At 41.4% G+C, this 15,435-nt stretch overlaps 1 protein-coding gene across 1 annotated transcript in view; it reads right to left on the bottom strand.

Annotated features, from left to right (window-relative positions):
- Positions 1 to 14,987, bottom strand: part of kiaa1549lb (KIAA1549-like b) — a 34,501-nt gene extending 19,514 nt beyond the window's left edge. Inside the window, exons 1-6 of the mRNA XM_078250316.1 lie at positions 13,999 to 14,987; positions 10,897 to 11,391; positions 10,666 to 10,781; positions 6,533 to 6,752; positions 6,038 to 6,171; positions 5,095 to 5,263 (exon numbers count right to left, since the gene is read on the bottom strand). Coding sequence (XP_078106442.1) covers positions 5,095 to 5,263; positions 6,038 to 6,171; positions 6,533 to 6,752; positions 10,666 to 10,781; positions 10,897 to 11,391; positions 13,999 to 14,917 — 2,053 coding nt within the window. The 5' untranslated portion in view covers positions 14,918 to 14,987. The remainder of the gene's footprint in view (positions 1 to 5,094; positions 5,264 to 6,037; positions 6,172 to 6,532; positions 6,753 to 10,665; positions 10,782 to 10,896; positions 11,392 to 13,998) is intronic.
- Positions 14,988 to 15,435: the final 448 nt, after the last annotated feature.

Here is a 15,435-nt window from a genome sequence, read left to right on the forward strand (position 1 = left end):
CAGCCTTTCTATCAGTCAGCACAACCAGTCTTCAATCTTAAAACATGCACCAAAAATCATCAAGAACAATCATTTGATTTTCACTGCTGCAACTGTTATCATTGCCACAATTGGTGGTCTTGCTAGCCAGACATTTGTTATATGAGGCAGCAGTGCTTATTAACATGGGCCAAATGTATGAAACCCTCTGAAATGTCTTGTGGAGAAGGGAAACAGTTTTGTATGGTTGAAATCTCAGTTTAAATTGTCATTACCACTGCATGTCAGACAAATACAGAAGCAAGGAGAGCTTTCAGCTGCCTGAGCTCTGGTTGTCTCTGTTTTCTTTTACATCTATTTCCTGCCTGATTGGGCTCTTGTGCTGGAGGCTGGTGCAGCGTTTGGGGGAATGCTGTATCACTGGCCTGTGAAAGCTGGTTCGCTACAGAAATGTACACTCAGGCATGACAGCGGAGAGGAGAGAGGTGGGGAGGGAGCAGGGTGAGAGGGACAGTAAGGGCTTTAGCATTGTTAATGGATAGAGCTGCGGGGCTGTCAGCAAAATTTGTCCAACATTGTCTATAAGTTTGAATCGTGAAATATTAGTTGGCGAGGAGACTCTGCTGTTGCGTGATGAGAGCCTGGGGGATACATTTGTACAGCATCTATAAGTCATTCCAAGAAGGGGGAAAAAAAATTTCAGTTCACAGACAGAAAGCTATTTTTTGCATCAGCGCTTGGGTTATAGTTTTCAATCATTGTTATCTTGTAAAAAGAGACATTTTGCAAACATCTCCACTCATATTCCACCTGAGAGAAATTACTGAAGTGCAGAGGGGGAGTAAAAAAATACTGAGCGCAGCCGGCCAGCCTACACAAGCGCCACAGGAACGACGGAGTACTCGGTGGTGTGAGATTCCGGGCCTTTTCTGTCAGAGCAGAGCCCAAGGTGGTATGAAAATCCCCCACTGTTAATTATTTACTGCCATAATTGCCTTTGAAGTGAGGAGGCAGCCACTGCCAGCATATGCTCACACCTCCTGCGAACAGTGTAATATCACTACAGTGGCAAGGCTTCAAAGAAACAAACAAAGAGCAAAATCACTGTCACACACTCTCTCTTTCTTTTTTTTTATTTCCTGTCTTCCTGGATTTTTCTCTGTGTCAGTTTATGCTCTCTTAGAGTCCCGTCTTGGTATAGAGTTGCCTCTGTTGCTGCCTCCCTCTCTTTCTCTACTCCCCAACTGAATCATCCTGCCCGTGGGTAACTTCACTTTCACTTTTTCACTTAATTCAATCACAACACGAAATGAGTTTAATGTAATGCTCGCTAGCAGAAATCCTATTCATCTTGATTTTAACTGTGTGCAAACCAAAACTGCTATCTGCCCTCAGTTACACTGATACGCTGTATGCCAATCCAAGAGCTGCATCCCTCGAAGACTGGATTCAAAAGCATCCCCGGAATTGTTTTGTTTCAGAGGAAACAACCACCAAATTTTATATCTTATAGCTGTATCTTCTGTGGCCCTCAGTAACCCATAATCCATTGCAGGTGTGTCAACTGTGTAAAAGAGCATTGGAGCGGCCGCATCAGCTTGTGAAGTGGGGAAATATTACATGGCCATGTCTTATTTACCAGGTATTTGGTTCAGTTGGTCATCAGTCCCTTATAAATACATCACATCGGGACCAATGACAAAGCCACATGAGGTAAATAATGGAGGCCTGGCAAAAAACTCCACAGTCTGTTTTTGTAAGTAGCCTGGACATCCATTTATCTCTAACACCAGGTCACAGGGTGTTATAGCGCACTAACACACCATTTATTTTGGTCTCTGTGCAGTTAGACATCTAATTGAGGCAAGGCAGCTTTATTTGTATAGCACATTTCAGCAACAGGGCAATTCAAAGTGCTTTACATAAAAACAATAAAAAATAAAAAATAGATAAACACAAGAATAAAAGTTACAGTGCAGTATAAGAAATTAAACATCAAATAGCAGTTAAAAACAGTAAAAAATATAAAAGCAGATAAAATACAAGATTTTAGGCTGCTCGTATGGGACAATGTATAAGTCTTTGCTCTATACACATATAGTATAGTGTATAGAGCCAAAAAGATTAGAATTGTGTCGATGTCCCAATATTTATGGACCTGACTGTAATCCACCCGCAATCCTTGCCAGTCTTACTTTTGAATTCTCTTTATATGCTTATATAGATTGTCATACAGTTTCAACAATGCAACTTCAGTATAAGAAATGAACAATTTAAAGAAAGTCAACAAGGCTGAAGACCTTTTTTTTGAAAATGAAAGAACTGAGAGTTGCGGCGGACCTACAGTTTTCTGGGAGTTTGTTCCAGATATGTGGAGCATAAAAACTGAACGCTGCTTCTCCCTGTTTAGTTCTGACTCTGGGGACAGAAAGCAGACCTGACCCAGACAACCTGAAAAGTCTAGGTGGTTCATAGTTTACTAGCAGATCAGAAATGTATTTTGGCCCTAAACCGTTTAGTGATTTATAAACCAGCAAAAGTATTTTGAAATCAATTCTTTGAGGCACTGGAAGCCAGTGTAAAGACTTCAGAACTGGAGTGATGTGATCCACTTTCTTGGTCTTAGTGAGGACTCGAGCAGCAGCGTTCTGAATCAGTCTGATTGATTTTTTAGGGAGATCTGTAAAGACGCCGTTACAGTAGTCAAGTCTACTGAAGATAAAAGCAAGTTTTTCCAAATCCTGACTTTTAATCGTTCCTCTTTTGCTCCAAAAACAACCACCTCAGTTTTTTCTTCATTTAATTTAAGAAAGTTCTGGCACATCCAGTCGTTAATTTGTTCAATGCACTTAGTCAGTTTTTGTATTGGACTATAGTCCCCAGGCGATAAGGTTATGTAAAATTGTGTGTCGTCCGCATAACTATGGTAACTTATTTTGTTGTTTTCCATAATCTGAGCCAGTGGAAGCATGTAGATGTTAAACAGAAGAGGCCCCAGAACGGAGCCTTGGGGAACTCCGCACGTCATATTTCTATGCTCAGATGCATAATTACCTATAGATACAAAGAAATCCCTATTCTTTAAGTAGGATTCAAACCAGTGTAGTACTGAGCCAGAAAGGCCAACCCAGTTTTCCAATCGGTCTAGTAATATGTTATGGTCGACCGTGTCAAATGCAGCACTAAGATCAAGTAATACTAAGACTGAAGTTTTGTCTGTTTGTCTAATTTTCTGAATTTTGTCTTTGAAGAAAGAGCAAATTCATTGCACGCCTGCAAATTCATTGAGGAAAGAAGTAGATTCACATCCCACAAAGGACATATAGCCCCTGAATTGGGAAACAGTGTGCCTTTCCAGATAGACAGATATTATCTAACATAGTCAAGTCTTGACTGAACATGAACTTTTTTGAACAGCAGTTTAAAATTAACAATTTTTTGACATTCTGTAAAAAGACATTACAGAAATGAGAAATTGAGAAATGTGCATTTTCTTCATAAATAAATAAATGTAATGAAATATGTAGCCCATTTACCCACTGGGCTCAGCAAAGGATAAAAGTAAAGTAAAAAAAAAAAATTGGAAAAAACTTTCAAGATTGGGCTTAGCTAGATGGTTATAGAGAAAAGCTCCTGGCCTTATTCCTGGCTCAAGCGTCGATTGCTGTGATCCTAAGCATGATCTTGCATAGTCTATGGTCTGTCTTGTCAAACGGACCAAAGTCTGGAGAAATTCAAGCACTGCAGCTGGTTAGAAACCATTACAATTAAGCTAGCAAGACGTATTTCTGCTAGAACAGAAACCTAACCAGAGGTGCAATTTCTAATCCAGTGGCTGGCTCTGAATTTCCAAGTCTGCTTGACCCAATGTGTCTTTATATAGATTTTCACCAGACCTCCTTGAGCTTGATAAAACAGGGATTACATTATGCAAGTCGCTGAGGCCCCTTTATGCAAACATAACCTGCAACACTGTCTACACAGAAGGAATAGTGTGAGCAGCAGCTCAGTCCACTGTCATTGTCTACACAGGATGCGTTTAGGCACAGTAGTGAGTGTAGGTTATCCGAGTTTTGGCAGCGCTTAGTACTCAGTACACAATCATTGTAAATAGAAGCGAAAAAGGGAAGAAAATAGACTTAAAGTTCAAACATCCACTTTGGGTCACGGTATACACGCGGGTGAAACTGTGTGAGTAAAAGACGCTTAAATGCCTATATCGGCTGCAGGTTCCTAGTTCTTTTGCTGAACCTATATTCTGAATTTACTGTGAACGAGGTCAGGAAAAACACTGAATCTCTCCTTCAGGGATCAATAAAGTACCATAAAAGTGATGTCTAATTTGTATCTCAGAGTTCTTCATCTGCCAGATCTTTCTCTATTGAGCAGTTTACATATGACACTGGAAGCAGGCAACATATTGGGACTCTACTAAGATTGCTGTTTAGACTACTGTTGATTCCCTGTCACTCTTCATTTGTTTTTCTCTGAGCACAACTGTAACAAAGTTGGATCGCTTGCCTGTGTATGCCCTGAAAGGAGGCTGAGATGAAAGGCACAGGCTTAGTTGTGTCCTTGCATCAACTATCTTTAAGTGACTCAATCATTAAAAAACAACTGTGATCGTGAAAGCAGCAGAACAGTCACGAACATCCAATTACTGAGAAACTGGACGTCAGTCAGGCTTGGCAGGATTGCCTAGATAGATCTTCTGAGATAGTCCGGTCCATATGAATGCAAAACAATGCTCAGACAACAACCACTTTCACTACATTAAATCCACTGCAGTTTCTAAGGTTGGATCCAGTCTTGATTACTACTAATATAGGCAATCGATATAGCAGTTCCTTTGTCCAAAGGTCTAAAACTGAAGATATGAGATCAACATGCTTTGTGAGACACAGCCTGAAAAGATTATATTGAACCTTGTATGGGCTTCAACACAATGAAAAAACTAGTATAAGCACAGCAGTTTTTTTTCTTGAATCTAATTTGTATTTGGAGAAGAAATCATAGCCAAGAGAACACAAGAACTACTGCTGGTGTCTCTTCTTGTATGGCTGTTAAATGACTCCTCACTAACAGACATTTTTTTGAGTGCAAATTGTAACTTACGCTCAGCAATCATAAGTGGTGGATAGAAGAGGAAGTATCCCACCAGCTCAGCTGACAGCTGACCAAGGAGGTTTGAGGCAGTGGTGCCATTAAGGAAATAAGTCCCATTCCTCACAGTGTAGACCAATGACACAGCAGGAGAGCCTGCAGCCTGGGAGACACTCAGCATCTGGGAGGACAAAAAAACAGGAAGAGTAGAGGCTCAGAGTCAGAAGAGGGCACAGAAAAACAAAGGTATAACCACATAAAACGTTTAGGATTACATTACTTTAATGTGCAAATCTTAAAGATTAGTACAAATCTTGTTCAACAAATAGACAGTAGAGATGACAAACATTTAAAAAAATCAATTGCTGTCTTGGATCAACAAATATGAAAATTATCAAGAAACACAAAGGCTGGGAAATTGGCAAAGCATGAAAGAGTGCAACAATATTGGAGTATTAGCTTTAATATAGGTTGCACTTTAATGAGGCAGCTCATTAAAATTATACAAACATTGCTTCCCTAAACACAATTAATTTGCATCTCAGAAGCTGCTCTTGTTTAAAAGGCAAAGCCTGAAGGGGACAATTTTGCACAAATTGCACACAGTTTGCATCTGTTTGACTTTGTCAAATCACCGAAACTACATAATGTAATATTGATGTGTAACAGGGGACAAAACTGGTAGAGTTAAAAATATTCTGATGACATCCTATTAAGCAAACTCTTGTATCTAGCTTAACTTCTGTTTGGGTTGCTGAATGGTTCTGTATACATGCCATTGTCCAAAAAAAAAGGCGACATCAGATCTCTATCAAAGTCAGACCTCAGACTGTTTTGATCCATTTAAGTACAATGAACACCACTGCACACGTTTCAACTCTGGCCTTATGTTACAAATCATAACATTACCACTGAAACAATAAGTACCTCATACACGGTGCTACACAACTGGTACCTGAACAGAGAGTCTGTTGTTGGTGTTGAGCACTTTGGCCTGTGCTTCAGAAAACACCTTCTCAAGCCTCTGCTCCATCATTTGAGAGAACCGACAGGACCGAGGATCATCACCTGCTCCCACAAACTGCAGCACTGGATTCATAAAAACAAAATGAGCTCACAAAACACTGGCAAAACGATTAATGGCATTTTTTTAAGACTTTGTCAGGATGCCACAACACTGTGTTTTGCAATCTCTGGCAGTGTATATATTGGGAACGCTGACAATATGATTATTTCAGGGCTTATTTACCTAAATACTGAATAGACATGCAATATTGTCATTTCCTTGTCTGATGTGGGATCACAAGATTTATTTTATTTTATTAGTCCTCAAACCTAGTTTCCCCTGAAATTGCTCCAGTGCTCGATTACAATACGGATAAATAACAGTAAGTCTCAAGCTGATCTCTGACTTATTTTTGTCTTTTATCCTGACTGAACACTAGCTGACCTGTTTTCAGCTGGAAGCCTGTGGCTGGGCTGGATCTCCATAATGCAACTGGGAGGGGCAGGGCTGTTACCATGGGGAGGTACTGTCGCAGGTCTGAAATCAGCTTATCACGGCCATAGGAGTCCAAGCCTTCCAGCACTACAGAGGGAGAGTAAACCATGTCCCCTCCAGTCACGTGATAAGCCACTGTCATGTTGGGAGAACCAAATACTGTCTCCACCTGAGGGGGTAACATAGAAAAGAGAATTACTAGAATTATTGCCCAATAATTGCACAATGCTTATACCCAAGTGGACAATGTTAAAGAGTAACTTCAGCATCACTAATAACTATGTTCAGGTGTGGTCAGAAGTGTGATAACTGTCCCAGTAACCACACCCATCAGTGATGTCACAGGCTTTGGAGTACACTTGTACATCACTACAGCAAGGTGAGAAGTTAAACCACTGGGGCTAAAAGTTAAGTTATTCTTTAATCAAATGTTCTACCACTTACAGCTTAAATCACAACATTAAAATATATTGAGATATATTTATCGAGATAAAGTACTTTTTTTTTTTAAACACACTTGAGAAACCATTTGAAGGTGAAATAACGATAAATGAATTACAGTGCTCCCATTCTAATCAACTAATGATCATTAGCAAAACATAGGAAATAAATACTCACAGAATAAAATCATAGATATGCACGTCTTAAAACTACAGTATAATCCATAAAAAACCAAAGAATATAAAAGACTAAGATTTTAAAAAAATTAAGTCCTAGATTGCATCCTCCTGACAAGGTCTACTGTGGAACTTGATGCAAAAGTCGTATATACCCATTGTTCCCATAAAGCTGTAATTCGCAGCATTGCAGCTTGATTTGCATCATTACCCATAATACAACCACAGATATTAAAGTGATAAACGACAAAAAAACTTGATGACGGTTGACACATTGCGTCTTGTGGTATCTATCATACTGCCAACCATTTTCCAAATACTACCACAAGGTTCGAGAGCGATTTTCTATCTTTCAGATAGCCACTGGGTTTTATCTACTTTAATACAGTATGAAAATCACTTTCAGACTTGCAGAAATTTGCCAAATACAGGTTATCTATGACAGTAAACAGAGACAAACCTTCTTTACTCTACTTCCATTGTCAAAGCCACTATTGTGTGGTCAAAAGATAGACTGTTAATATTAATTTATTTTACAGTCAATGGGTCAAAAGCATTGACTGATTTGAAAGTTCTTTACAAATAGGCCCATTTCAAGGAAGACATTTTGACATGTCACAGTCACACTTAAACAGAACAGTCATTGTAATGTTATTAGGGCTTTTTCTACTGTGACAAGTCAAAATGGCTGCTGTGAAAAAGGCCTATCGGAAGCAAGTTTCCCATGCTGATGAAATAAAAGAAAAGAAACCATCCACTGCATAGAAGCTTATAAATCAATCCAAAATCGTATGCATTCTTTGAAAGAATGGACCGTGATGTAAAATATTTGTAGTTAGTCGGCAAAAACCTATTGGTGATGTGGTCCTTTAGGCAGGATCAGCGGGTAGTGTCACTCAGTCACATTAGCTGAATGACAGGATATAGAACTGTATTGGATTGACGGAGCACTTAAAATGTGTATTCCGACTACTTGCTAATGAAAGCAACAGAAGAGAGAGAGAGTGATTATGGAATACAGATATGTGGGGAGAGAACCAGGAGGGACTGAAGTGGAGAGAGAGAAGAGAGTAAAGATGAGCGAGACATGGGAGAGACTGCTAAATAGTTAGTTTGGGACAAAAAGGCTTATGTTCCTTTACTTCTAACACAAGAGGCCAGGTATCACTGTGTTCTCATTCTCACAGAAACACAGGTGAAATGTGTGTGTTTCGTAACTGCGTGCAATGACACGTACAAATGCACGTGTTTATCAGTAAGAGTTTGACTTTTTGGTGAACTCTACATAAACGGAAACCGGAAAGGGAATGATGATAGAAATTAGGTGTGTGTGTGTGTGTGTGTGTGTGTGTGTGTGTGTGTGTGTGTGTGTGTGTGTGTGTAGGAGAGGTCAATCAGGTTATCTAAACCCATCTGAAAGCCTGTGCTGACAAGGAGATCCACTGGCCAAAACGCTGAGAGCCTATCCTCTCTGTAGTTGAGACTCACCACTCTACCTCCTCACAATTCAGCCTTGTTACAAGCTCTGTGAAAAGAGCCCTTTATTATCACTTCATCCTCTCCCGCTTCACCCATGTGAAGGTGTTATTAAGAGATTGCATTTCCAGCAAACGAAAGATCGGTAACACACCCACTAACTCTATCTCAAAGAGTGTGAAAGACTGCCAACAGATTAACCCAACGGATCTAGTCAGTTTTTTAAAAGTTTCAAGTTAGTGAAGAGCACTAAGTACAAGACACAAAAATACTTTACTTTTATATATTCTTTAAATGTGCAAGTGGTTTTAGCCTTGTGACTCAATTAATTTAGTCTATTTCTCATCATCTTTTTAGCATAAGTGCGACACATCGCTCTCCTCCCAACCATTTATAACCTATAATTAAACACAAAAGCAATTTCCCTTGCCAACAGCTTGCTTCCCATTGGATGAGAGAGCAGTGCTACTTAAAGGAACCCAAGCAATGTTCAAATGGGTGACAGAAGTGCACTGAAGCAAGACACCTTCAGAGACTACAGAGAGAGAGAGGGTGAACATGTGAGAGCATTGACCTTCACATGGGCTGGACGCATACACAGGCCTCACTCTCAATCATTTGATACTTCCCCTTTGAGAAACACAACACGCCAAGACACATCACCGGATTGCAGATATGCAACACACACACACACACACACACACACACGCACGCGCGCACACACACACACACACACACACACACACACACACACACACACACACACACACACACACACACACAGAAACACAAAGAAACACACACAGATAAAGGCAGTCCAAACTACTGGAGACCAGGATGAGAGAAACATTTTTTGTAGGGAAGGAATCCCATTGCTGCTTCATCTATTTCCCCTGCCAACTGTTTTTTACAACCTAATTTAATTCTAGCCATTGATTTATTTTCCCATGTTCAACATTTTACCAACTACCTAAAATCGTTCCCATAGGAAGTCTTTATCTCTCTGTTTTACACACAAGCACAAACTATATAGACTCAAACACACATTTCTACTTAAAAAAGAGAAAGTTCTCTGCGCTTCTGCAGACCACAACAATCCGGTGCAACCAAGGCAGGACAAAAACGGTATAAAGTAACAAAAAATAGCCGGTGCAACACAGATGTCTTCTTACTTGATGGTTTTATTACTTACTTTAAAACAGTGACTAACGTTTCGATGTAGAGTTACATCTTCATCAGAGTCACACATTTCTACTTCTCACTGACTGTATTTTAGCGTAGCTTCTCATAGCCAAGAGGTGCTCCTGATACAAAGTCAAATTGAGCAGCGGTTTTAGAGGCTTATTAGAGAGAAAGAATGGATTTGGCACAGTGGGAACCATGATTGGTTCCACAAAGAGCTAATCCACAGACACGAAGATCATTGTGTGCACACTGGATCTATTTGTCTCATTAGTGCAGGGGAAATGCTAAGGTTGGTTTTCCTCCTGAGTTTTTGTTACACCATAATCTGGTGTGTCCAACACTGTGGTAAAATTGCCTTTTGATGAAGTGTAGATATATTCTCTCTGGTTGTTAATAAATACGAGGGAATTGGAGCAACAGTTCTCATCTATAGCACTGCTACAGCCCGAATCTACTTCTTGTATTAGTGTTGGTACAGTTACTCAAATATGTGACATCACCCACTGCCTTCAGGGACACATTCACTCAACCTAATTTCTATAATAATCCTCATCTCTTCTCACATAGCCTACATGAGGGTCCTTGGTATAAGTGTCTAATTCACTCCACGCTAATAAACCTCCATATTTCTGGTGAGGGCTCAATTAGGAACCGTTCACTGTTCACTAGTGCTTGATTATTCAGCCATAACCGAGCAACAGTTTGGGCCTATAAAAAAATAGCTGTCAATTAACAACTCAAATTTATACTTATTTAAACTGCGTCAAAGGAATAAAATGAGTGATTAACAGCACATTTTCTGACCTGTGCTTGGGCAAAGGTATCATTCAGGGCTTTACGAAGACCCTGACTTAGCCCCCTTCGCAGGTTCTGCCTCTGAATGCTGTCCAGTCTGTTTCTTCTCACATAGATGGAAACAACTAAGAGAGATATTGAGACAGAGAGACAAAAATAAGGAGAAACAAATACATACACAAATAATACGATTTTACAACTTCATTATTTCTCTAAGACTGTGGCAAAAGCATTGTTTACCTGTCTTCACCCACAATCTCTCTGTGATGTTGCACTGCTGTGGTGGAGCCTCTGTGGTGGTGGTAAAAGGAGAAGTTAAGATTGTGGTGGCCCCCCTGGGAGGGCTCATTCTGGGGACAGGTGGTGTGAACGTTCTCCTGCTGGTCTGGGTCCTGGCGGTTGTGGTGGTGGTCGTTCTCCTGGTCACGGGTGCAGGATGTGGTGTGGTAGTGGTGACAAACTGTGTGGTTCCGGTGGTGACTCTTGGGGAAGACATGTTAGTGGTGGGGTGTTTAGTTATTAACTTAGTTACAGTTGTGGTGGTAAGGTGGACAGAGTCTGTTGGGATGTCCTGTTGAGGGGGCAGAGGTGATCCCTGAGATGTCCTCTCAGTGGGCCCAGCAGAAAGGGTAATTCTGTCTGATTGAGAGGGGGCTAGACTGGCTGCTTTTTCTTTGGGGATAGTGTGCGCAACTGCTCTGGATGTTCCAGCGGTTAAATCATCCGTCCCCGCCTCTGTAAGGACAAAAAAGGTCTCAGTCACTTCCGCTGAGGGATCGAGATCTATTGATAAAGTCAGACTTGGTGATGAGGATGGAAATGTGGCTTTTACAGACACAGAGGAAGATGCAGTGCCTGGGTTCATGGTTGGTTTGATTGACAATATCTTACCCGCTGAATATAACGTTGATGAAGACAATGATGTCGATGACACTTTATAAGACACTGAGGTGGGGGGTTTCATATGTAATGATTGTGGTGAAGTCTCTGAAGATGTTAATGATGATGAATGGACTGAAGATGATGGCCCCAGCTCTGTAAGAAGGGTCAACCCCCTCCGTGTCAAATCAGTTGTACTATTGATATTATCAGTGTCAGAGAAATTGAGGTTTGAAAGTGTGACAGCAGCATCAAATGCATATTGAAGAGAGTTAACATCTGGCAGAGGGGGGCTGAGCTTGCTTTTATACACCAATGCAAGAGGAGAAGCTTTTGAAGATGTTGCAGAGTCAGTAGTTGTGTGAGAGAGGGGCAGAAAACCATCTGAACCCCATGCAGTGTTTACAGTGGCTCCTTGCTGTACATTGACACCCACAGCAGATATGATATTAGCTGGGGACACATTCAGTTTCTGTTGTTTATATTCTGATGTGCCTTCAAAATGTGTAAAAGATGGATGTTCTCCAACAGTTGGATAAAATGAATTTGGATCACTGGTGACTACACTTGGCTCAGTTAAATTCAATATATGCACATTACCCTCTTGTCCGTCCTCCAGCTCTGGATGTTCATACGACGGGCCATCTGCTTGTAAATTAGAATTTGCCCTATTTTCTAAATCAAAAGCAGTGCTTTGAAAAGACACACGTTTGGTGGCTTCCCACTTTGTATACGGTGCCATTAGTTTTGTGCCAAAGCTGAAAATAGCACTAAATGGTTCAATGCTGTTTTGTCCATCACTAGAGGAAGTAGTTGCAGCAGAGGAAGTAGTGGAGGGAATGGTTTGTTGTCTTCCTAAATAAAAAAATGATCTATCACTTCTCACACTGGTGATTGGTTCCTGAGAGCGAGAAGTAGAGTTAGTCCTCGCCGTCAGGATGATTTCAGACCGGGTGGAAGGAGAAGACTGCTCAAAACGGCCCGTGTGTGTCACATCATCTTTACGAGAAAGTCTTTTTAAAGGTTCTAATGCAGCATCAGAAGCTACTGGAGAAAAAGGAATTTCAGTGGGAGACTTACCTTTACCAGAACCTTCAGAGCCTTTATTAAACATGAAGAAATCTTTCATAGTTATGAAAGATGGAAAATAAGTTGTGACCTGCCATAATGGAGCACCCTTCTTATAAAACACAGTGTCTCCGATTACAGTAGACTCTTCATTTCCATTCAATAAAGGAGAAACTGAACTCTTTGCAGCATTTCTGTGGAAGCTGCCCTTCATGTGACCATCCGAGGCTGGTGACGTTTTACTGTTCCCTGGGTTTGTTTCCACTTTGAAAGGTATATTGTGACCAGCTCTCTCAAATTTTATGATATGAGCAGAAATTTCAGCTGAGGACGCTGTCTGGGGTGATTTATTGGGGAGTGGAATTACACCAGATGTTGTATAAAACTTGTGGTGAAATGTAATTAAAGATCTTGTTTTAAAAGATATTTGTGAGGGAGTATGGGGTGATAATGAGGTTTTGGGTTGGTCTGTCAAATTAGCCTCACTATTTGCAGACAGGCCAGTGTTGTTTGGGCTGTGGCTGAGAAACGAGGGCAATGACGATGTAGGTCGAGTGGTGTGTGAAAGACTTTTGTTTGGGGTTTTATAGGTCATATCCTTTGCTAAACTAACTGGCACTGTTGAACCAGAAAGAGGCATTGTTCTACTGTTGGAGGAAAATATATTTGTTGCCGTTGACCATCCTCTAGGTCCCTGAGTGACGCCCTTGGGAGACCTTGTTTGTGTAACAAGTTCTTGAACGTTTATGTCGCCATTACTTGGCAACTTAAGCAAATCTGACTCTGATGTGGAGGAGGTTTTTCCCGTTCTGGTGATCGAACTGATGATGGAACCAGTGGCTGACTCTGGCCTCGGCCCTGTGAGTGAAAGTGAGTTGTTCGGGTGAGCTTGAGCGCAAATTAATGTGGGGTCTGCTCCGGCTATCTCTTGCTGGTTGTAATTTATATTGATGGTAGGGACTCTGGGGCTGCCGTGACCCGCTGCCATCAGTAAATCACCGGTATTAGATGCATGCTCTGAGGACACCATGCCAGAGTGGATAGGTGTTAGCTCAGTGAATGCAGTTTCAGAAAGAGATATTTTACCTGCTGGAGTGATTGCTGGTGATACAGTTGGATTTACAACATGTGAACTGAGAGGCGACATGGTTGTATCTCCAACGCTTTTGTGAACAAAAATCTGATTATCTACCTCTGTCTTTTCCGCATATCCTGTTTGATATAACACCTGCTGTGTGACATGACTAGAAACTGAATAGCCTTTAGGATGGGCAGACAGCCGTGCTGATGTGGGGTTTTGTAAAACTCCCTGCTGCCTTTGAACAGCTTGACTCTCTTGATTGGATGGAAATAAGGGCCTAATTTCAAGATTATTGGCTGATACAGAGTTCATACCTGGGTTCTGGCTTTGAGTGGTTTTGTATAACATCTTTAAAAGACTTTCTCCACGGTTAGGAGTAGAATATGATGTGTATGTGCTGGTTGCTGGTGTCTTGATCACTTTTGTGCTTGCACTCCTTATGTATGCTCCACTCACTCCATAGATTGTATCCGCTGATGAGTACAATGAGTGTTTTGTCACTTCATTGCCCCTTTCAGTGCTGGTTTTACTTGAAAAGTGCGATGGTTTGGTTGTTGTGCTTTGCAGTCCCTGTGTAACAGCTGGGAGGACAACATCTGAATAAGTAGCGGAGTGTGCGAATGTTAGACTGTTTGTCCAAGCCAGAGACCCTGCTGGTGATAATGTCTGAGGGGCCAGGCTGGACACAATCCTTTGTCTTTGAGATGGAGCAGCTTTTTTTATCCACCCAGCAGAAGATGATAGAGAAAATAGAGACACTATGGATGATAACACAAAGGAAGTGGATGGAGGTGATGAAGACATTGACGAAGACAATGAAGAAGATGATACTGTCGATGATGAGACATTCCTGTTTTCATCCATAAAGGACACATGTGATGGCCTAGAGACAGTCAATGCCATGGTAACAGCCTGAGGTGGTGTGGTGTGTTGGTGAGAAGTGCTGGAAGTCAGACCTGAGCTGGCAAGGGGGATCCTATCTCCCGCAGAGGACGATGAGGAAGACATCTCTGAGCCCTGGCTGGAACTATGTGAAGGCCATTGGGTGGTGTGGGTCTCGTCCCCGGTGGTGGTTGGCGAGGTTCTACTTTCATCCAGGCTCACTGGATGTTTCACAGTTCCTGCCATGACAGTTAAGACAGAAGAAAAAGCAGGCTGCCCTGATAAAGCTCCCCCCTCTGACTCTGAGTCACCATCTGAATGGACGACTGAGAAAGGCACCTCCTCCGCCATTGGATGAGCATGAGCAGCCGTGACTGCAGGGTCGCTTGGTAGAGACGAGGAGCCAGAGGCATCATAGGTGGATTTCTCTGTTAACAGAAAAGAAAGTGAAAAGACAGGTTAACATTGGTCTACAAAGGTCTACTTTTAAAGCTGAAGCTATGTTTAATTCCATTTCAAGTGAGTCCATTGAAATGTTTCTACGTTGGTCAAAACCCTTATACGGCACCGTATAGTCTGGCTCAACGAATGTATGTTGCTGGGATAAAGCTATCGGGGCTTAGCACAGCTAAGGGTGGTTGGTTTGAAGAAATACAAAAAAAAAAAGCTTTTTTTTTTTTTCCCATTCCAGAATAGACAGGAGGTGTAGCCAGACCATACTCCAGCGCTGACACAGCGCTGTGGAGATACTGAAGGTCTGGCAGTGTGAGACTAAGCACTGAAGGAGAACTCACAGAGGCTGGAGTAATCTTCACCCAGTGTATGTTTTATGTGAAGTTTAGATAACACCAACAGTTCAGGCTGATTGA

The sequence above is a fragment of the Sander vitreus genome, chromosome 1, assembly GCF_031162955.1.
Source record: "Sander vitreus isolate 19-12246 chromosome 1, sanVit1, whole genome shotgun sequence".
In the NCBI taxonomy this organism is placed as follows: Eukaryota; Metazoa; Chordata; class Actinopteri; order Perciformes; family Percidae; genus Sander; species Sander vitreus.